Source organism: Mustela nivalis (genome assembly GCF_964662115.1).
Source record: "Mustela nivalis genome assembly, chromosome: 1".
In the NCBI taxonomy this organism is placed as follows: Eukaryota; Metazoa; Chordata; class Mammalia; order Carnivora; family Mustelidae; genus Mustela; species Mustela nivalis.
This window is the reverse complement of record NC_139020.1, coordinates 27,003,884-27,028,624: the sequence shown is the minus strand read 5'-3', so window position 1 is coordinate 27,028,624 and position 24,741 is coordinate 27,003,884. Positions and strand designations below refer to the sequence as shown.

General features: G+C 35.2%; 1 protein-coding gene across 8 annotated transcripts in view; it reads left to right on the top strand.

Moving 5' to 3' along the window:
- Nucleotides 1–24,741, top strand: part of USP25 (ubiquitin specific peptidase 25) — a 133,576-nt gene that overhangs the window by 51,698 nt on the left and 57,137 nt on the right. For all 8 annotated transcript variants that reach the window (XM_082689239.1, XM_082689234.1, XM_082689237.1 and 5 more), the window contains 4 exons: nucleotides 4,542–4,628; nucleotides 13,173–13,310; nucleotides 15,142–15,218; nucleotides 21,904–21,977. In XM_082689239.1, coding sequence (XP_082545365.1) covers nucleotides 4,542–4,628; nucleotides 13,173–13,310; nucleotides 15,142–15,218; nucleotides 21,904–21,977 — 376 coding nt within the window. The remainder of the gene's footprint in view (nucleotides 1–4,541; nucleotides 4,629–13,172; nucleotides 13,311–15,141; nucleotides 15,219–21,903; nucleotides 21,978–24,741) is intronic.

Sequence of the window (24,741 nt, the reverse complement as noted above, 5' to 3'; positions counted from 1 at the left end):
AAATTCCATTTTACCAAGTGCTCTTCAAAATTTTTATAAATACCTTTTAGCTTTGAACTGAATGAAAGGGTACTTGTTTTCAGGGTGCATCAGTCACAAACACAATTTAGGCAGTAGTGACAATCACCCTTTCCCATCTTTCTTTAAGAAATATGTTGAACAATACTATTACAACTGTGATTGAGGATATAGAGTGTTAGTGACTTAAAAACATTAATTTCCATGATTTATTTTAATGGTTACAAGTTCTGCTTTGTGTAATAGCTTATTAAGTAGTTTTAGACTGTATATACCTGGTCATATTTTGCTGGACCCTGAGCCAGTCAAACCAAAACAACGGGAACAAATCAACTTTTGAAGACTATGTCACATAACACTAAAGCAGTTTGGGATTTTGAGGCTAAGGTCTGAGAGAATAGGATTTTTAGAATAAAATTCATATGTTGGGTTGATTTTAATTATCCTTGAAGCAATTTCAGAAGGGCTGCTGAGTGGCTGCAAAGGTAAGCAAAGTTTTGTACAGAATTGGAGTAGTAGTTAACACTTTCATTCAGTTCTAGAGGGCTAGAACCTTGGATTAATGAGAATTGAAAATAGGCCAGGCTTCATAGTTTTTGAATCCCAGCGTTATCTCAGAATTGTTGGGATTAAGTTGATCTGGGATTGCAGATGGCTCCAGTTTTGCTGCCTGCCAGAAAGAAATGCAAATTCTGATAGAAGGTAGTATTACCTAGAACTTAGAATTTTCTCCACTTTTCACGTAAAAATAAATGCTGGTACTCAAATCAGTTATAGTCAGTCATACCAGGAAATAAGCTGTATCCACGCATATCCAGAGATTAAGATAAAATAACCAGTAATATGAAACCTGAAATTTAGATTGTTGTAACAACTATTAATATGCTCAAGGAATTAAAAGCAAGATTGAGAATTTCAGTAGAAAAGTAAACTACTAAGAAAAAGCAAAATAGAAATTTTAGAACTGAAAAATAAAGGTGAGAAATCAGTGGGTGACTTTAGCAGTACATTTGACACAATTGAAGAGAGAATTAGTCAACTAAACAATTGGTCTGAAGAACATTTTCAGACTAAAGGCATGAAATACAGATAAGAGCATGAAAGAGATACATTGGGCTTGGTGAATAGCTATAACATAGTTTATTTATGGTTCCAGAGGGAGAGTAAAAAGGGAACAGGGCAAAAGAAAAAAAAAAAAAAGGATGACTGAAGAGATGCCTGAAAATATTCCAAATCTAATAAATGATATCAAGCCACAGATTCTGGAAGCAGTAGGAATCAGGTAGCATAAATATAAGGAATACTATGCCAAGGCACATCATAATAAAATGGAGAAAACTATAGACAAAGAGAAAACCCTAAAAGTAGCAAGGTGAAAAAGATGTACAGGCATACCTTGAAGATTACATGGGTTTTGTTCCATACCATCACAAGAAAGTGAATATCTTAACAAAATGCGGCAAATGCATTTTTTGGTTTCTCAGTGCATATAAAAGTTATGTTTACACTATTGGGTGTATAGTAGGATTACATTAAAAAAACAATGTACATACCTTAATTAAAAGATAATTTATTGGGTCTTGTTTCAATATTGATGGCTTCTGACTGACTAGGGTGGTGTATGCAGAAGGTTAGGGTAGTTGTGGCAATTTCTTAAAATAAGATGGTAGTGAAGTTTGCCACATCAGTTGAATCTTCCTTTCACTTGAACACTTAGGAGCCATTGTAGGGTTATTAACTGGTCTAATTTCAGCATTAATGTGTCCCAAGAAATAGCGAGGCCTGAGGAGGAGAGAAAGGAACAGACAGTTGGTCGAACAATCAAACACTTAACATTACTGCTTAAGTTTGCCGTCTTTTTGGGCATGATTTGTGGAGCCCCACAACAATTACATTAGTAACATTAAAAATCCCTGATCATTGATCACCATAACAAATAGAATAATAGTGAAAAAGTTTAAATTATTGTAAGAATTCCCAAAATATGACGTAGAGACACAAAATGAATAAGTGCTATTGGAAAAATGTGCTGGTTTCTTGATACAGGGTTTCCATAAAACTTCAATTTATAGAAAACACCATATCTGCAAGACATGTCAAAGTGAAGCACAGTAAAACAAGATATGCCTTTATTACCTCTATAAAGAAACAGAACTCGACTAACAGCTAGCTGACTTGTTAACCAATAGAAATTCTGTCATCAAAGTGCTAGAAAAAAATAACTGGCTATCTAGAATTCTCCAACCAGCAAAAATTGTACAAAAATGAAGAAAAACAATTTTTACTGTAACCGAAGCTAAATACTTCATCACCAGCAGACCTACACCTGAAGAAAGTCCAATTATTCAGGAAGGTATTCAGGAAGGAGGAAAATGTTTCCCAATGGGAGTTTAGAGCAAAGAGGTGGGATTGGGATTATCCTATTTTGTCATTTTTCTCTTTCCTATTTAAATTTCTCCTAAAAACAGTAAGTTAATAAATTACACAAGAAGATCAACACTTTTGTTAAAATAGGCTTCTGTTAGATGATTTGGCCCACCTGTACTCTAGTACAAGTGTTCAGAGCACTTTTGAGCTAGGCTAAGCTAAGCTATGATGTTTGGTAGGTTAGGTGTATAAAATGCATTTTCAGCTTAATGATATTTTAAACTTGGGGTGGGTTTATCTAGATGTAACCCCATCGTACATCAAGATCTGAATTGCTAATTTTGTTCTTCTTGAAATTTGCCATTGATTCTTTGATATACTTCAGAGTTTTCTGTGGTACCTTATATCCTTGTTGAGAGGCTTCTTAGGTACTTTTAAAAATTCCACCATTACTCTGGTACACAGCTATGTTTGAAAGCACATGCTTCTCGGCTCCTTTTTCATTTTGGCTGCATACTCTCCACTTTCCATACTATTCCTATTTTGTCAGAGATTCAGTATGTTTTATTTTTCTGTGGCCTGTTTTCCTCATGTCTGCATGTAGTAGATGCTTCATAAATTTTTATTAAGGGAATAAATGGATTATCTCATGTATTCATATTGTTTAATTAAATATTTACAGGTTACAAGATAACCAAAATATTTTCCTATAGTTTCCATTACTAGCTTTATGATATTCCTTTCATATTTAGGTCTTTAAAGCACGTCCATATCTATATAGATCTGTATCTGATTCTGTTTCTTTATATATAGTGGGCCAGTTTTCCCAACACCCAGCTCCTAAACAAAACCTTGTTTTATCATTGATTTGTGGCGTTACCTTTATCTTCTATCATATTGGCTTACACGGCTTTGCTCGGACCTTGTACATTATTGCCTCCTGTACAGTGATTTTCAAGGTTTATAAATTGTGACTCCCAGAAAGGAATACTTATTACATTGTAAAGCACTTGACACATATAAGTATGTGTAAAATGGTACAGTGAAAATTTTGCAAGCAGTATTCTGTGGTGTATTTACTAGGCATGACATGTTTTAATATTTTCAATTGTATTTTATTTCATTTTTTTAAACAGATATTCACCATGATGACAATGTGTTACAAGCTATAGATTAAAAAACAGTTCTAGAAAGCCTTTCCATGGGCATCTTTCATATGCTGTCATACTCTGTGTGATTAATATTATTGTATGTTGGAGTCAAATTTCTATTGTTATAATATGTGTGTCCTTTCTAGGCTATTGTGTCTCCATGAGCATAGAGATAATACGTAATTTCTTTATGTCTCTGTCACTTAGCAACTAGCCCATAAATTTATTTGTAATATATTTTTGTAGAATTGGTACCTCAAGATAACTCAATAAACATGACATGTCTAAAAAGTTCTAGACTTTGCATTTGTCCACCTTTTTTTTTTTTTTTTTGAGGAAACTGGTTATTAAGCACCTAAAGAAAGACAGCATTTAATAATATGATATATACTAGATATTTTGAATTGTCCACATAAAATTTTCTGCTTTCCAGTACAATAAGTATTGTTAGTGATCAAGAATAGTGTGTTAATAGATAAGAAATTTGACGTTTTCTTTGGGAGCTAATAGCTCTTGTGCTAGTGGCAACAATCCTGTGTGTAAGTAGTATAGTCAAAAATAAATCTCTGACGGGGCACCTGGGTGGCTCAGTGGGTTAAGCCACTGCCTTCGGCTCAGGTCATGATCCCGAGATCCTGGGATCGAGTTCCGCATCGGGCTCTCTGCTCTGCAGGGAGCCTGCTTCCTCCTCTCTCTGCCTGCTTCTCTGCCTTCTTGTGATCTCTGTCTGTCAAATAAATAAATAAAATCTTTAAAAAAAAAAAAATAAAAATAAATCTCTGAGTCGGGGTTTCGTACGTAGCAGAGCAGCTCCCTCGCTGCGATCTATTGAAAGTCAGCCCTCGACACAAGGGTTTGTAAATAAATAAAAAAGAAAAAATAAAAAATGAATAGATAAAAAAAATTAAATAAATAAATAAATAAATCTCTGAGACCAGTCATATTTTTATGGTTCTGTTAGTAGAATTTTCTCTTAGTTTTTTTTAAATTGTTGTTCTTTTTCAGTCATTATTCAATCTTTTGGAATTTAGAAGATTAGTTCTGAATTACAAGCCTCCGTCAAATGCTCAAGATTTACCCCGAAACCAAAAGGTAAAATTATGAAAGATTTTTAAGCAGAATATAAATATATATATATATATATATATGTCATCCTTTTCTTTTATTTGTGCTTGACTTGGGAGCACTTTGTCTCTTCAAATCTGGAACTGTTAAATTTGGATATCAATCCATAAATCTCAGTTACTACAGTAACTTTCTATTCTTCATCAGTATATTATAAACATGAATTTTTCTTCCCATGTGTGTCAGTAATATGTCAATTTTTTGTGTCACTTTAGTAATTGCTTTTTTCTTTTTGGGGGGCTGTCAAATTCCAGTAAACTTTATAGGTTTCAATTTATAAATCAAGGTCTTTCTTCAGTTGCCTCCTGAAATTTTAATGGGAATAAAAATTTTTTTCAACTATTTGTATAGATAAGTCTTTCAAAAGATTAGTTTTATGCTGGTGTCTTTGCAGTGCAAATCTATAACTTCTATTTTGTAAGTTAATGTTGTTAGACAATATAATGTGACAGAGTGCACAGATAACTTGGGCTAGATCGCCTGGGTGTTCTGTCTGTGGACCCAGGGTTTGACCTGTCTGTTTAGTGTATGTAAATAATAATAGTTTTTATTTTATAGAGTCATGAGGATTAAATGACGTAAAATATACAAAGGGTTTAGAAGTGCCTAGTACGTAGTAAGTAAATGCCTCAGATGATGTCACTTACTGTATTCATATTAGCTTTTCAAAGATAGGACTGATGCAGAAATTTATACTTAGTAAAAGGTTAACTATGGAGATGATGTATATAAATGTTTAAGGCTTTAGGTACCTTGTCATAAAGAAATTGTAGCCCTAAAGGGGACTGGTTTCACAAAGATGTTAAAGTTTTAGGTTTCAGTAAAGTGTTGAACTTTGTGTGACTTAACTGTATTAATGATACATAATTAAATCATGTTTTTCTTTTAATGTATAATTTGAAAACTACTTGTTCTACAAACATGGAACATTTATAATGCAAGCTAGTGGGAATGTAACAATTTATAGCTTGCTTTTGCTATAATCTCTGAGCTAGAAAGCATCAGGCTGGTAAACAAGCCATTTTCAAAAAGGGAGTCAACATCACTTGACAACCCCTTGACAGACCTTCAGAGAAATTAAGCAAAGCCCTTTCACTCAATACATTTTTCCATGAAACTTTTTGAACTATTGCTTCTCTTTATTGCAGCTTGTTAATAATCACTATTCTCTCTTCTGATCTCTCAGTTGAAGTAGATTTAAAATTTACATGACATTATTTGGAAATAGTTCTTCTAATTATATATTCATATGTAGGTTGACCTTTTCTTTTTTGTTTCTGGATTTTAGTGCTTTACAGAGTTAATTTATTTTATTCTTTAAAATGTTGAGTAAGACCAAGTCAATTTTATATTTCTATTTAAAAAATAATTATGATGTCCATTCTTACATACCAGAGCTAGTTTTAAAATTGTTTAGCTGATTACTAGGAAAATATATAAATCCAATCTTCAACACCTTTCTGGAGAAATTTGTTTTTTTTTTTTCAGCGGAAGGGGTAGCATGTCTTCAGGTTAAGGAATCAAAAGGATCTCTACTTCCATTCTGAAAAGGATACTTATTTAGAAGAATTCAGTGCAGTTTTATAAAAGATGGTTCCATAGATGAGGTTATTCTTTAATCTGGCATGGTGGCATCAGTATATGCTATAACTTGACATTTCTAAACAAACAGGTGTGACCTAGAGGTAGTTCTCAGCCACTGTTTGGTGCTACATTCAACTGAGGTGATAAAAGACACAGGTTTTTAAAAAGGTATTAATGTGACTACTTACCACTTATCATTTAATAATAAATTTATATCATTATAAATATAAATATTATATATTTATATTATAAATATAAATATTATTATAAATATAAGTATAAAACTGCTGCACTGAGTTTGAAAAATAATGTGCCTAAGATATAGAATACCTGTGGGGAATCACTTTGGTCAGATCACAGGGATGTCATTTGCATGCATTGCTAATTAGGATTTTTTTTAAAGATATTTTTTATCTGTAGGTGAATCAGTCATGAATATTACATACATACTGAGTGAGAAAAGAGATGTAGTTTTTGAAGTCAGTTGGTATTTTAGGTAGGCTTGATTATTCTAGAGGTTGAAACTAATTTTATACATAAATACTTATCGTGCTGTTTGTAATTTTAATGTCTAGGAGAATTGTGAGGTTACTAGAAATTTAAAGATGGGTTCTCACTGTAAACAGCTCATCCCTCCCCAGACTCCCACCCATAGTGTCTTTTCTCTTAAATTAAAAGTCACAAACTGATGACAAAATATGTTAAATGTTGAGTAAGCAAAGATGCATAAGTTCATAATAGAGGTAATGTTCATATAAATAGCTAAAGCCTTATTACTCATAAGGTTATATTAAAGTCAATTTAAGGGCAGATATTTTCAAATAAACAATATTTCCACACTTTCCACTACTCAGAGATGAGAAGCAAATGAACAGGGAATGTGTTTAGTTGAATACCAGTGAGCAAATACTTGAAGGAGTTTTGAATTTTATAAATAACAAAGGCATTTTGGAATTTTTTTTAAAGCTATGAATAAAGTAACAAGATTGGATTTCTAAGTTTCAGTAAATCTTTAAGGATTCAAAGCATACAAAGTATGTCTTCTGACCATGGTGTAATTAAGATAGAGTTTTACAACAGATAGATATTTAGAAAATCCCCCTGATAGTAGGGAAATTAAGTAATACACCTTTAAATAACCCAGTAGGCAAAGAACAAATCAGGGAAATTTTAGAATGTTTTAAACAATAAAAATTAAAATATGATATACCAAAATTAGAGGGATGCAGTTAAGGCAGTGGTTAGTGGAAAATACACAAACTAAACACACTAGATAATAAGAATGGTTTCAAATTTGTGACATTTTTGCACATCAAGAAATTAGAAAAAAAAGCACACTAATATTTGAAAGTAGGAGAAAGAAAATAATAAAGAGCTAAGTCATTGAAATAGAAATGAGAAAGTAGAGAAAATTAATGGACCAAAATGAATTAGCAATATAAAAAAATGAAAGAGAAGGACATTACTACATATTCTCTAGAAAATTAAAGAGAATAGTGGAATATTATAAACATAATATCCTTATATTACATTAAAAAATTGAATTTTTAGTTAAGAACCTACTCAGCAAAAAATTCAGCAGTGAAGTAGTTTACTGGTGAATTATAGAAATACTACCAATTCTCTATATGTTTTTCAAAAAACTTGAAGAAAAGATAAAACTTCCCAGTTCTTTCTGGGAGCCCAGCATTACCCTGAAACCAAAATAGAAGATGTTTCAAGGAAAGAAAACTAAGATCAATATTTCTCATGAATACAGAAGCAAAAAGTCATAGCAGATTTTTAGCAAATTGAATCCTGAAATACCAATAAAGGATGCTACTTCATTGGCAACGGCTTTATTTAGAACTGCAAGATTGATTTACTGTTCAAAAATCAGTGTCATGGGGTGCCTGGGTGGCTCAGTGGGTTAGGCCGCCGCCTTCGACTCAGGTCATGATCCCAGGGTCCTGGGATCGAGTCCCGCATCGGGCTCTCTGCTCGGCCGGTAGCCTGCTTCCCTCTCTCTCTCTGCCTGCCTCTCTGTCTGCTTGTGGTCTCTGTCTGTCAAATAAACAAATAAAATCTTAAAAAAAAAAAATCAGTGTCATTCACCGTGTTAACAGAGTAGAGAAGAAAAACCAGATGATCATCTAAGTAGGGAAAGAACAAGAATTTGACAAAACTAATGTATCTTAAAATCTCAAAGAAACTAGAAATTGAAGAAACTTTTCTTATGCTGATAAATATTGTTTATGAAAAGTCTACAACTAGTATAACACCTAATGGTGAAAAATTGAATGCTTTGATCCAAAGATCAGGAACAAGCAAGGATATAATTCCAAACCACTGTTTGGAATTACAGTAACCTGGAGTCCTTAATCAGTACTGTAAAGCAAGAAAAAGAAATAGACATAAAGATTAGAAAGGGAAGAAAAAAGCTTTCCTTTTGTGTATATATGACTGTGTGGAAAATTCTAATAAACAAATAAAAAAGGATGCTAGAACCAAAAAATGACTCCAGGAAGGGAACATATAAGAATAGATTGTATTTCTAACTACTAATAACACAAAATGGGAAATTCAAATTAAAAAATACTTTATGCACATTAGCACGAAGTATAGACTATTAGGGTAAAGTTTTATGGAAAATGACAAAGTATTGCTGAGAGAAATTAAAGGAGATATGTTCAAGGATCAGAGGATTCAGTATTGTTATGATATCAGTTATCCCCAATTTAATCTATAGATTTCAATGCAATCTCAACCATAATCCCAGCAGACTTTTTCATAGAAATTGACAAATTGATATAAAATTTATGTGGAAAATCAAAGAATGTAGAATAGCCATAGTAATTTTTTTTTTTAATATTTTATTTGTTTATTTGACAGAGAGCTAGAGAGAGAGCACAAGTAAGCAGAGCTTCAGGGAGAGGGGGAGAGAGAGAAGCAGGCTATCTGCTGAGCAGGGAGCCCGATGTGGGGCTCGATCCCAGGACTCTGGAATCATGACCCGAGCCGAAGGCAGCTGCTCAACCAACTGAGCCACCCGGGCGCCCCTAGCCATAGTAATTTTAAAAAGAAAGACAATATTGAAGGAATCAACTCTCAGACATTCTGATTGGTGAAAAGATATTTCTGTAGATAAATAGAACAGAATAGAGTCCAGAAATAGACCTACATATATAGGGTGAGTTAATTTCAATTAAAATTGACAAAACAATTTGAAAGTAAAATCCTTTAAACTAATGGTATCATAGACAGAAAGATAATCTTCAACCCTTACAGAACACATTTATTTTTCAAATATATGGAAAAATGAATAATGGATGATAGATCTCAAAGAAAACTAAAACTATAAAATTTTTTGAAGAAAACAGAAAATTTTAGTGTCTTGGGTTAAGAAAAGATTTCTTTTTTCTTTTTTTTTAAGATTGTATTTCTTTATTTAGGAGAGAGAGAGAATGAGAGAGAGAAAGCATGAGAGGAGAGAGGTCAGTGGGAGAAGCGGACTTGCTGCCGATGTAGGACTCGATGTAGGACTCCAGGATCACAATCTTAGCTGAGGACAGTCACTTTACCAACTGAGCCACCAGGTGCCCGAGAAAAGATTTCTTAAGTAGGACTAAACAAGGGTACAGATCATAGAAGGAAATACTGAATAATTGGATTTCATCAAAATTAAAAAATTGTAATCTTGGAAAAACACAAAATGAAAAGCGAAACCACAACTAGGTGAAAATATTAGCAAAACATATGTGAGATAAAGGAATTGTGTCTAGACTATATATAGAACTTGCATAACTCAATAATTAGATAACTTACTACTCTATTAGAAAAAATATTTGAACAGATACTTCACCAAAGAAGGTGTGAAGACTGTAAATAACTACAGGAAAAGGTGCTAGACATTATTAGTCACAGGAATATGCAAATTAAAACTAGAGGTGCCACATTGGACCCACTGGGAGAACTGGTTAAAAATATAATTCAGGGAGCACCTGGGTGGCTCATTTGGTTAAAACGCTGCCTTTGACTCAGGTCATGATCTCGGAGTCCTGGGATTGAGGCCCACATCAGGCTCCTGGTACATGGGGAGTTTGCTTCTTTCTCTGACCTTCTCTCTCACGCTCTCTCTCTCAAATAAATAAATAAAATCTTGAACCCCCCCCCCCCATATATATATATAATTCAGGGTACCTGTGTGGCTTAGTCATTAAGCATCTGCCTTCAGCTTAGGTCCTGATCCCGGGGTCCTGGTATTGAGTCCCACATTAGGCGCCCTGCTTGATGGGGAAGCCTGCTTCTCCCTCTCCCACTCCTCCTGCTTGTGTTCCCTCTCTGGCTTTGTCTCTCTCTGTCAAATAAATAAATAAAATCATATGTGTGTGTGTGTATATATATGTATATACATATATATATATTTCATATCCAAATATTATACAATGTGGACCTAGAATTCCCATTATGCTGTCAGTGGGAACATAAAATAGTATAACGCTTCTGTAAAAATAGTTTGGTTGTGTCTTAAAGACATCTGCATACAACCTAGGCCCTCTCCAAGTTTTTATTTAAGAGAATGAAAACATATATCCACACAAAGATTAAAGTAATATCCACAGCATCTGGAGTAGGTCACTTGATAAAAAAGTGTAGGACAACCATATAGGGGGACACCACTGAGCAAAAAAAAAAACAGAACAAATCGTTCATGCACACAGTCATATGGAGGAACCTCAGAATAACTACTTCTATTTTAAGAAAACAGATTAAAATGAGTGTGTAGGATATGGTTTGATTTATATAACTTTCTAGAAAATATAATGTGACCATGGTTGCTTTGGGATGATCAAGGAGGGCAATAAGGGTTGAAGAAACTTGTGGGGTGATGGGTAGTTACATTATCTTGACTGTGTTGATGCTTTTACAAATGTCTACATGTCTGAAGCTCATAAAATTGTGTATAATGTACAGTATATTGCACATCAGTTATACCTTGATAAGTCTTTTTTAAAAAAGACTGATCATGTGGTTGTATTTTCGTAATTTGGCCAAATTCGGGAACTGCATTTAACATCAATTACAGTTTTCCTTTTGAAATTCAAAAATATTTTCTAGCCACGGAAATTGGCTGAGAGCCAAAATGTCTCATTGTCTTATATACATACTACTTTTTCAATATCTTTCTCAGCAGAAATTCATTTATTTTTCAAAAGCCATATATTTCATCCTTGTTCCTTAGAAAGGAATGCCTTGAGAAACTGCACTGATGTAGCTGTGGTGATAAAAGAGAAATTGATCTCAGGAAATTTGAGATATTTCTGAGAATTCTTTTTTGGATTAAAATTCTTTGTGTTTACACCTTTAAAACTTAGTATTTGTATAAGGCAATTGTGGGGGGAGTAGAAAGTACAACAGAAAAATCATAGGTTAGTTTTCTTTCATTTAGAACTTTTAAACTTCATCATCGATGATGGCATTTTCAAAAAAAAGATTTGTTTATTTCAGAGAGAGGGTGAGTAAGGGATGGAGGGCATGAGGGGCAGAGGGAGGGAGAGAATCTCAAGCCCACTGAACATGGGACCCTTCTCAGGGCTTGATCTCAGGACCCTAGAATCATGACTTGAGCCAAAACCAAGAGTCAGTCATTTAACTGACTGAGCCACCCAGGCACCCTGATGATAGAATTTATTATACTTAAATAATATCCATCTTTCCCATAAATTAGTATTTTCATTCAGACAATGCACTTTGTGGTTGCTGTAATGGTATATCGTTTTTGGGTCAAGTGACAAGTATTTGGAGTCATTTGTTTTATTCCTTTACACCTATTTTTTAGGACTCCTTTTTCTAATGCATATTCTGGGGGCAACTGTTTCTACATTGATTATATTATTTTGGACAGCAATTATACACATATACATATACACCCATACAGTTTTATGATGTTGAGAACACCAACCATATTAATACTCTTGGAAATGTTTTTCTAATATTTAAATAGACATACAAGCTTTATCTGTTAAAATTGTTATTGCAAGAGCTAATTATAGTAAGAACTGCTTGTTTTTTACCATAAATTATTTCACTGAGGTATGTGAATTATATTCTTTAAAAAAATTTCTCTCTTGTTTTAAAATAAATTGTTCATGATTGATAATATTGGGTTGTTGGTTTTTCTAGAGGGTTTGGTGAGATCAGATGTTTGTAAGCATTGAATGCTTGCTTTGTGTAGCAGAAAGTTGTGGAAGAAATACAGAAGTTCTTGTGTTTGAGAAGTTTACAGTCTTATTGAGAAACAAAAGTTCAGATTTCAAAGGAAAGCTCGAAGGATGATACATTAGTTTAATATTAGTATCTACTCTAATTGCTTATTAGACTAATATTGTCTGATAATTTGGGTCATCCCACAAAAGTACCAGGTGGTGATTCATTGCTGAGTGGAAGGCATTCGTTTTAGTAGATGTGGAGTGTAAAGGAATCATTGACTTGGCAGGGTCTGGGAAAGCTTCATGGAGGAGGAGGGCTTTTTGTTTAAAATGGGCTTATTGAGGAAAAGTCCTTAAAACAGTGCCTGGCACCAAGTTAGCACTCATTGAATGTTGGCTGTTGTTATTACTGTCCACAGCAGCTGGGCTTTGCTGAATGGAAAGGATTATAATAAATAGACTTGAATGAGGAGAGGATATTCTTGGCTGGGTAATAACGCGATTAGCTATGAAAATGTGGCATTTGTGCTGAAATTGTGAGCTAAGCCTAATCCTCTGCTGTTTTCACCCCGGAGCCCTTTGAGTGTCCTGGGTCACAGCATTCTTCTTTAATTTTGATGTAGGGGTGCTGGACTCCTCCCTAATTGATATTAGTTACATTTTTGGTCTATTAAAATGAGTATCTGTTAACCAGTAAAGATTTTATTAATCTTCACTTAAGGTCTTTTTCCCCTAATAGGAGCATCGGAATTTGCCTTTTATGCGTGAGCTTCGGTATCTATTTGCACTTCTTGTTGGTACTAAAAGGAAATATGTTGATCCATCAAGAGCAGTTGAAATTCTTAAGGATGCTTTCAAATCAAATGACTCTCAGCAGGTAGCTTTTTTGTACTTACTTACTAACATTTGTGTTTTATTTAATCTGATCATTCCTTAAGCAGTTTTTTCAGAGACACATGAAAATTGAAGATGTTGTTATTCCTCTTTATTAAAAATAAGTTTTAGCCGTTTAAAACATTGTTTATTTGGAAGATTTACTTTAAAGTTAAGAAAAAAGTAACAGTGTTCTTGAAAAGTGTTAAGATAAATGAAACTGTAATTTATATTGTGATGGAAATTAATTAGTCTAAACATTGTATTAAATTAGGAATGTTCACCAGTGTTAGTTATAAATCTTCACGAATGTGTGATAAACCCAAGGCCAGTGTAGTATACATGCTTTTGGCATGCCTATTTTTGTTGGCATCAAGTAGTTTCCTTAATTACTGAGAACTCTGAACTGCATTAACTTTGTTACTGTTGCTTTTATTTTCCAATCTTTGTATAGATCTCATGTTGAGATCCTTACCTTAATTACATCTTCAAAGACTCATATTCTAAATAAGATTACAATGTGAGGTCCCAGTTGGACATATATTTTGGCAGGCCACTATTTCACCCACTACAGTTGGTTTGGATATTTATAACTGGATTTTTGTGCTGAGCTTAGTTGTCTTTAGCTATATGGCTTTGGAATAATTTCCTTAAGCTTCTTAGATCCAAGTTTCAACATTTCAAAAAAAAATTTTTTTTAAGCTTTTATTTATTTATTTGACAGAGTGAGAGAGCACAAATGGGGAGCATTAGAGGGATAGGAAGAAGCACTCTCCCTGCTGAGCAGGAAGCCTGATTCTGGGCTTGATCCTAGGACCCTGGATGATGACCTGAGAGGAAGGCAGATGATTAACTGCCCCAAGTTTTAACATTTTGCATTTTAAAGGTCAATGGATTGACCCAGCTGCTCTTTAGAAAACTTCTAGCTAGAAAAAATATGATAGTAGATTTGTTTAATACTTGGGGATTTTTAATAAATAAAGGCAGATTGCTTACACTGATTCATCTGTCTTTGATGAACCAGTCTTAGTAGGATTGGTTTATTTTTTTCTCCTTAGGTTTCGGGTGAACCTGTTTTCTGTGTTCTACCTCACATTATTGAAAGAACTATGGTAGTTGATGAATACAGCTGCCACTGCCTATTCCTGTTTTTCCATGTTAGGGGAACTAGCACTGAAAGAAGGGATGGCAAAGGGTGATGTAAGTGCTAGTTCTGAGTGGAGAGTTCATTTGAAGGTCGTGATATGGTGGACTCAGCAGTCAGGGAGTCAGTGATTAATTAAACGAAACCTTCCAGTTTAACATACCTTAGTAAAAGTGGATGTGGCTGAAAAAGTTGTGTGTAAAAGTTGAATTAAGAAAATGAATTGCTGAAAAACATGTCTTTCTTCTAAGAAACCAGTAATAATCTTTAAATAATGAAGAACTCCTTGGTAATGTGGGTCCTTTATTTTATAAGATTTGTTAGAGAACTCTTTTGGGAGTAATAATTATTTTTAAAAATCTCATTTGTAAATTAGAATTTATATATTTGTTTATGTATATGAGATATTGTATATATTGTATATAACATACTAAATTTATGTTTATTTTCCCATAGTGAAACCTAATCACTATGATTATCGATACGATGCTTATTTTTCTCAGATACTGATTTTATTCTCTGGTTAGGTTAAGAATATTTCTTGTATTTGATGTGAAGTATTTCATATGATATTTTCATGAGGAGTCACTAATTTATGTTTGAGGTGACTGGCTGTAAGTTTTATGCTGCAGTATTTAGAATTTTTATTAGTAGGCTCAAATATCAACAAGACTTTTTTTTCTTTCCACAGCAAGATGTGAGTGAGTTTACACACAAATTATTAGATTGGTTAGAAGATGCCTTCCAAATGAAAGCTGAAGAAGAGACGTAAGTTACCATGAAATTTAGTGATGGGGTTTTAGGAGATTGATAAATAACACTCATTTTTTTTTTCCTTTTATGTCTGTGTTTATGTCTATCAGTGTCTATGGAGAAACAGAAAACCGAGAGATGTTTGGGAACCCAGATGTTACCTGTATTGACAAGTGAAGTTTGTGGACTAAATGCTGAGTAGCTTTAGAGTTCTATTGTAAGATTAGAATCTTGCCAGAAAGCTCTAAAGAGCAACCCCTAAAAGGGCTAATCCCATATGCCCAGTTCTTTTCCTTGGATTCAGTAGTCTCTTTTTCATGAAGAAGAATGAGTTAGCAGGAGGGCAGGATACCAGGAATGTCCCTTCTGATGAAGTCCTTTCAGGTGGAATCACAATGACAAGGATAATGAAGTTCCTCCTTAGCATTTCCTAGCTTTTTATTTTCTGTCCATCAGGTTGAACCAATAAGACTTTGGTTATTCAAAAGAAATCTATACACTTTTGGGATGGTCCTACTCCCATTCCTATGAGGCCACTCTTCTAAGGCCAGCCACTGATTCCTTTGTGTATCTTTATGTAACATTGGTAGATCATTTAGGATTTGCCATTATAGACGCTTTGGTCCAACAAGATGCAGGTAAAAGATGCAGGTAAAAGACCTAGAAGGTCTTCCTTCTACCTAGAAGACAGGTGGAAATCCAAGGCTGAAAATTCTCTCCCTTCCCTTTTTTCTTATTTTTAAATTATGGCTAGCTTTACTGTTCAGGAAAAACTTTATAAAAGGTCTGCAATGAGACTAAAGTAAAAAATAATCTACTTATACAGTGTTGATCAGTAAAAGATACCCTCAAATATTAATATAGATATAGATTTCTTCCTTTCATTTTTCATTTTCAGGGGGGAAGTAAGTTCCCATATTTTATTCCCTTATTGTTTTTGTTTGTTTGTTTGTTTTGTTTTGTTTTGTTTTGAAGAGAGAGGGACAGCAGAGGAGGGACAGAGGGAGGGAGAGAATCTTAAGCAGGCTCCATGCTCAATGCCAAGGGTCTGATTCTTTGGGGCACTGGGTGGCTTAGTCGGTTAAGTGTCTCTGACTCTGGATTTCAGCTCAGGTCATGATCTCAGGTTTCTGAGGTCCAGCCCCTTGTTAGCTCTTTGCTTTGTACTCGCCAGTGCACACACTCTCTCTCTCTCAAATAAATAAAATTAAAAAAAAAAATCAGACATTTAACCAACTGAACTTCTCAGGGCCCCTTCCCTTGATCTTTTAAGGTAAAGCCCAAAGAAATTTTATATTTGAAAATCAGGGTTTTTTTTTAACCTCTGTGGGTGCAGTCTAATATAAAATAAAAGTCACTTTGTTTGTTCATTCTCAGCTACAGGCACGTTATTTCTGTGCCTGCAGAGCTGGGGTTCTGGAGCCGGTTCCCTCACGTGGCTGTGTATAGTGCCTTCAGTCCTTTGGATGCTTGGTTTCATGTGCTTGAATTCTAGATTTCAGAGGGTTATCAGGACCCATGTGGGTAACACTGAATGGTTTCTTACCTTTGAAACTTTAGAACTAAAGCAAAACTTCAATCCTTTAGCTCTCAGTCCAACTATATAATACTCCTGGAACTTTGTGCAGTCCAGACTTAAGTTGTTGCCAAAGTCTGTAGCAGAAATTTTAGGATATGTTGTACACAGCAAATCACTGGTTTTCATTCTGCCTGGATGCCTGTCATTGAGGGCCCATTGCTTGCCAACCATTATACGTGAACTTAAATTAAGTTAGGAAAAATCTCTGAAGAGATTAATTATGGTGCTAAATCTACAGTGTTTGAGGGAAGAAGTTCTGTTTTGGTAAATTTTGCCTTAAGAGGAGGCCATTTGAAAGCTGTTTACTTCTTGGCATGTTTAGAAGTTAATGATGCTAACGGCTCTGGTCCTCAGCTTCTCTCTTGTCCACCGAAAGTTTCAGTTCCATTTTCCTTAATAGCTTCTTCAGTTTGTGGCTCTGAGTGCTGCACTGAGTGACTGACTTTTGTGCCTGTTTGCACAATCTTTTGTGGTTATGCCTGTTGCCTTTTGCTGTGGAATTGCTTAGGCCTGGGAGACTCGCCTCTTAGGTTAGTTTCTTGCTTCTCTCCACGTGAGCTTCTTTCTTTATGTTACTTTCATCTGGAAAATCTCCCCATCAGATTCTGGCATGAATCTGCTGTTGCTGCTTATGAAAGCTGAGTCCCGGCATCCAGCTTTTGCGTGTTCTAGGCCTGGAGTGTATTTCTTCCTGCTGCACTTTTTCCTGGGTGGGATATGCCTCTAAAGTTCACACACATCTGTATTTTTTTATTCTTTTTGGAAGGTTTGGCTGAATTTTTAAGTTTAACCTGCTTCTTAGCCTCTATCTCATGCAGAGCCAGCCCTGTTTGATGGATGCATGTCTTTTCTTCTTGTCCTTGGGGTTTGTTTTCTGGCCTTTCCACTTGTTTTTCTCTAACTGTTGTCTCCTCTGATACTGTCTTGATAGGTTGCTTATGATGAGAGCTGATTCACTAATGAGAGTTATCCACCCTGGTTCCTCTCTAGTACAGCTCATATTCCTTGTGTCTTTCCTTCGAGTTCTCATAGCAAAAATCTGTTGCCTGAGTTTCCTCAGAGTGCAAATAATATCTGTATCCTCATCTGTGGTAATGTCAGTAATTCTGTGCATGTTTTACTGAAATCCCTAATTCATCCTCTCAGATCTATCCGGATTTTCTATAAGTACTTCATTTAGTTGATCCTGTCTTCAATACATGACCCCCAATTGCTTTTTTTTTTTTTTAATTTTTTATTTTTTATAAACATATATTTTTATCCCCAGGGGTACAGGTCTGTGAATCACCAGGTTGACACACTTCACAGCACTCACCAAAGCACATACCCTCCCCAGTGTCCATAATCCCACCCCCTTCTCCCAACCCCCACCTCCCCCCAGCAACCCTCAGTTTGTTTTGTGAGATTACCCCAATTGCTTTTTATCTGTAGCCTCAGTAGAGTGCCTAAATCATTTTATTCTGATTTTGGAGATCTTACTTGTTTATATAAATAATATAATAATATATTATACATAATATATTATTATTTATATACTTGTTAATTTTGGGGGGGTTCTGGTTACCTCTTTTGATACAGTAAATAACAAATTATCTCCCTTTTTTTCTCACACTGTTTTAAAAGAAGCTAGAACTTTTCCATTCCAGTTTATCTGGAATCTTAAATTATTTGAAATATGTTCTCCTTGTTCATTTCCCCATCATTTTCTGTCTGATCTTTACTGTTTGTGGAGCTAAACTGTCTTTGAATCTCTGTGCTCTCCTCATTTAGAACAGAGCTTTCCAACTTGTATGCCATGGATAGCCAGATTATGGATCGTGGCAATATTGATCCTATTTCTGTGATCATGAGAAAGTGTATCATTTTATCTCAAAATTCTCTGCATATTATATATATATACCAATGGTATTAAAAGTACTGGGAAGCTCTGTCCCAGAGCACTGTCGTTTGCTCTATCAACTGCCTTAGACCTTTGTATTCCTTCGGTGCCAGCCTAATTCCCAAGGGCTAAAGTTGTCCCTGATAAAATTTCTCTGTAGTGATTTCTTTCCGCCTTTGATATTCGTGTCAATTTATCTTTACTACTGCTTTCATGTAAGTGGTGGGTCTCTCATTTCTTCCTTTTTAAAAAATTTTATTTGTCAGAGAGAGAGCGCGAGCGAGTGTGTGAGAGCACAAGCAGGCAGAGTGGCAAGCAGAGGCAGAGATAGAAGCAAACTCCCCACTGAGCAAGGAACCTGATGCAGGATTTTTTTTTTCTTTTTTAATTTTTAAAAATATTTTGTTTATTTATTTGACAGAGAGAGAGAGAGAGAGACAGCAAGAGAGGGAACACAAGCAGGGGGAGTGGGAGAGGGAGAAGCAGGTTCTGATGCAGGGCTCAATCCTGGGACCCTGGAATGATGACCTGAGCAGAAGGCAAATGCTTAATTACTGAGCCACCCAGGCACCCCTCTTTTTTTTTTTTCTACATAAAAATAGGAGGCTATGGAAAGGAGATTCCCACTAATAGTTATATATAAAGATTCATAGAATTTTATATTCAGGGAGACAGTCTTTGGATCATTACTCTCACACATACCAATATCAAATTCTTTTTATTCTCACAGTATAAGATATATGAGGTATGAAATAAATTTTTCCCAGAGAGTTAAAATGCCCAAAGATGAAGTATATATAGTGGGAGAGGAAGCATTTATTTTGGAATCAGATTTGAGTTCACTTTACCCCTTGATTTCTTACCAAATGTGTGGATTTGGACAAGTGACAACGTGCTCGATAACTTTACTATCAGTAAAATAGAAGTAGTGGGACTGCTAGCTGTCAGAGTGGTCTAGATAGTTAAGTGGCAACGACCCCAATGTTTTGCAGGCTTATATCCTACTGTTCGAGGATGGGTCCAGTGCATGTGAACAAGGGGCTCTCCTCATTCTTTCAGTCAGGGCCCTCGGCTCGCAGACGTTCCCCCTTGTCACCCCTTCTGGGGTTTCCATGGCAACAAAAGTACACTGGCTCTCAGAGTTCCTACCACATAGTACTTCTGCTCCTATTTTGTTGGGCACAGCAAGTCATGTGGTCTGCCTAACTTCAAAGTGAGTGGGAATGCCATACACCCATTAAGATGGCTACTATCAAAAAGCCCCAGGAAATTGCAGGTGTTGGCAAGGTTATGAAGAAATTGCAACCCTTGTGCACTGTCAGTGGGAATGTGAAATGGTGCAGCTGTTATGGGAAACATCATGGTGGCTTCTCAAAGGATTAAAAATAGAATTGCTCTTTAAGGGAGGGAATCCTTTCACAATGTGTATCAAATCATCACATTGTTACTTTAAACTAAAGCGAGAAAAAGATTAACCATATGACCCAGCAATTCTACTGCTGGGTATATATTAAGAACTGATAGCAGGGTCTTGAAGAGGTATTCGTACGCCTGTGTTCCCTAGCAGCATTACTCACAATAGCCAGAGCGTGGAAACCACCCAACATCCGTGGATGAACAGATAAACAAAATGTGGCATACGTGCAGTGCAGCATCCTTAAAAAAGGAGATTATGACACATGCTACAACATGGATGCCAAGTGAAATAAATCAGTCACAAAAACACAAACACTGTATGGCACTTACATGATGTGTCAGGAGTTGTAAAACTCAAAGTAACAGTGAGTAAGAATGGTGCTCGCCAGGGCCCCAGGGGGAGGGAGAAATATGGAGTTGTTCCATGAGTGTAGGGCTTCACTTTTGCAAGATGAGAAGACTTCTGGAGATTGGTTGCACAGCAGTATGAATATACTTAACATTACCCACCAAACACTTAAAAATGGGTAGATGGTAAATTTTGTGTCATATGTATCTTAGCACAATTCAGATTTTAAAAATTTAAATAAAACTTGAGTGGAAAAGTATGTCTTGAACACATACCGAGAAGTAGAGGGCCAGAAATCTTTCTGAGAATCACTAACAACTACCATCCTACCTCAGAGCATTGATTGAGTGAAATACTTCCCACCAGTTGTTTAAAGGAGTAAATGATGATGCATGTAATACATTTAAAAAGAGACCATGTCTTTACCATTTTTTTTGTTAGCAAATCAGTTTTATTGGCTCAAACACAAAATTCACGAGTGAGTTTTGGATACCACACACTTTTATGTAGTAGTACCAACATAAACTGTTTTCAGACCACAGAGAGCAAAACATAAAAGAAAGGTTAAAAGATTAACTTCTGCTTGCTTCAAGTGAGAAAGAAAAAAAAAATGTGTATGTTAAAGAATTTGGAAAATTCACTAATGGCTAATTGTTCCTGTAGCATGAAGGATAGAATAGCTTCTGAGCTGCTTTGGGTCAAAGCTGGTGTTTTTGTTCCTTCATTGGTGAAAGTTGTTATTTTTGAATGGTCTTCAGTCTTTTATTTAATTAATTAACTAACTAATTAATTAATTAATAGATACTTTATTTATTTGACAGAGATCACAAGCAGGCAGAGAGGCAGGCAGAGAAAGAGGGGGAAGCATGCTCCCCGCTGAGCAGAGTGCCCAATGTGGGGCTTAATCCCAGGACCCTGAGATCATGAGTTGAGCTGAAGGCAGAGGCTTAACCTACTGAGCCACCCAGGTGCTCCCACTCTTCTATTTAAATGTGGGAAATGATATATTAAAGATTTACAGAAATTTACTCTAAGAGTAGCTTTTTTTTTTCTTCCCAGCAAGTCCAAGTAAGCATGTATTGTACAAGACTAAAAGTGTGAGGTTGAAATGAATAATGATAATAGAAAGGTCAGGCACTCCATGAACACAGACTGTGTCAGGTCCTCTTGTAATGTCGCATGCAGCAACTCATTCCAACTGAATTCAGCTCTTTGAATTCAGTTGCTATTATTATCCTCAGTTGATTGGTGAAGAAATGGAGGAATCCATGTAATAAGTGCCTTGACCAAGGTAATGTCAGCAGGTAGCAGTGTTGTGTGAGTGACAGCCACACAAATATTACCATCTTGGCATATATTATTGTTACTTGAGTGTTTTCTCTATTACTTACAGGTCCAAAAATTATAACCACATTTTTTATTATTTATTTATTTATTTATTTATTTATTTATTTATTTATTTTTAACCATGCTTTAGGGATGAAGAAAAGCCAAAGAACCCCATGGTAGAGTTGTTCTATGGAAGATTCCTTGCTGTGGGAGTACTTGAAGGTATGGTCACACATGTTTACTCTTTATTACATTTGAAGTGATACTATGTATTAACTTTTGTCTTGATAGTGACTTGTTGAATGGTTTTTAATTTTAATTTGATTTGTTGTGTCTAGTAGTTTCTGTTGCATTGCTGCTACTAATCATTTATAAGAAAAGATTGAATTGAGTGAATGAAAAGGAAGGTACAGGGTACATTATCACATGCTAATTGATACTTTTATCCTGATATTCTTTCCCTGGGAAAGCTTCTGTGATTCTGTGTATTGTTGGGGTATAGGGATTAAGGGGGCTTTTGAAAGTAATACTGGAGTTGAATACTGGTTTTGGTATGATGGTTACTGTTTTAGAAGGTTTCTATTTGAATGTTGAAAGTTGCATTTAACAATTTAGCAATTTAGTACAGTCAAGGTATTACACTTTTCAAGTGATTATGAAATTCTTTAGGCTCTAGTTTTCAAGAAAGAATCACACTCTTATCTTTTAAAAAATCATTAAAGGGTAATATTCCTCTTAAATGCCTATTACTTAAAATCTGGGTCTGTTATTCTTTATTATATATATATATATATATATATATATATATATATATATATATATATATATAGTTTCCTGGTAAGGGAAGGGAACTGACTCATTAGGTATATTTCAAATAATAATAATTACTAAATCTCAAAGCATGAAGTTTTGAAAAAATTTGAAACATTTGAAAAAGTTTCTAAATTTTCCAAATGGCCCAGTGCATCAACTGTTAGGAAGTTAACCCAAATCACCTGAAGTATAAAATTTGCAAAATTGGTTTTCCTTCAGAATTTTAAGTAATGGATTCTTACAAAGTTTTGTTTGAATACAGTTTTACAGTTTGGGATTCAGAAAAAGGCAGATAATAATTCTGGTTTTAGTCAGGCATTGAGAACATTACACTGAAGTGTTTGTACATTTTTGTTTCTGTTTTTGTTTTTGTTTTGGCTCAGATGATAAATACTCATTATATATTTAGTGGAATATTTTACATAGGACTATTACTTTCCAGTTTGGGATGTGTATACTGTCATACTGATTTTTACTTGAAGTAATATGTTTGAAGCAATAGAGTAGCTATGATCAGGTGGTGACTGTGAACTATGTATATATCCTTTCTACTTGTGTTACCTTGATTCTTAAAAGTGATTTATTGAGATAATTGTCAATCAGTGTTGAAGTCCTTGTACTGGTTGTTTCAAACTACTGTGCACACAAGTGGTTTTAATACATTTCCAGGTGAACTACATATTTGCTTCAGTAAAAATGATTTGCTTTTGAGCCCTTTCTTAATCACCCTTACTTATAGCTTCCTAATGCTTTCTTTTAGACCAGCAGCTCTAAGATGGAGTTTGTTTACTAAAGTGCTCTCCTTGCAAAAGTTCTTCAACTTCTCCAGAACATTTAGTCCATTGGCCCCTTCATTTTGTTCCTCTTGGCCTTTTTTTATTTCTTCCTCCTTTGCCCATTATGGTCTTTCTTATAAACATCTAACACTGTCCTTCCCCCATTCCCTCTGTGGCTATTCTCTAGCCCTCACTGAGCTACTTATCATATCTCTGTGTGCACTGAGTACCTGAATATTACTGGGAAAAATCACTTAAACGGGCTGCCCGTAAATGGATGATGGATTTGTAGTAGACAACTAAGCTTCACTGGTCTGAATCCTGTAACACTACTGGTACGCATACTTATTTTGTTAGATCACTGTCTTCTATCTCATTTTCTGCAATAATGATTTTTATCTTTTCTACTTCTAATCTAACTTCTCTGGTTCCTCATTCTCTGAGAAAGACCTTCCCTCAGATTTTATGGGTTTACGGCAAAGCTAATGAAATCTAGTCATAGGTCCTGTCTGAGGTCCTGAATCTAACTTTCTGTTTGTAATTTTGTATCATAGTACATATGACAACATAGCTTTCTCAGATATGTGAGCTTCAGCCTCCACAGCCTCGATCCATTCCTATCTCTACCACATCCTTTTTATTTTGTCCCTCCAGATAATAAAGAATTATTCAGTCTTATATCAGGTTGTTTATATGTGCTCAGAATCTCATCCCCATATGCTTTCACTCAGACCTGACTCCCTTCCATTAGCTTGCTTTTTTCTTGTATCTTCAGCTTCCCCTGTACTGTCTTCCTCATCAGTATTTCGGCATGGTCTGGAAATTCACATCTTAAACAAAAAAGAACTCCCTTCACATAGTATTTTTCAGTTAATCTTACTAGTTAAGCTCCTTTCAAGAGAGGCATTTGTTTTTATCTGCTAAATCTTGATTTATTCAATCCATTCACTTTTGCTCATGGCTCCAGACTTCTTCCAGAAGGGATCTTCCTAAGGTTATCAGTTCCCAGCATGTGTTCAGATCTGCCAGCTCCCACTCAGTTCTTATTCTGAACTTCTATCAACTGTTCATGCTATTTACTCTCTCTTCCTTTTCCTCTTTCCCGTATTCTGTCCTTGAAAACATTTCTCTGACTTCTGTGGCACTGTATTCTCTTGGTTTTTTTCCTGCTTCTGTTGGTACTTCTTGGAAGTTGTAGTTAAAGCCTCTTCTTTTACCTAAAGGTAGGAGATCCTTGGGACTTCACTCACAACCCCTTTTCCTGCCTGCAAGTTCCCTTGGCAGTCTCATTCACTCCTTGATGAACTGATGTCAGTACCTAGAGAGTCTCTCATTTGTAGCTTTAGACCAGAAGATTAATTTTAGTTATAGACTCGTATCCAACTCTCTTCTTAACC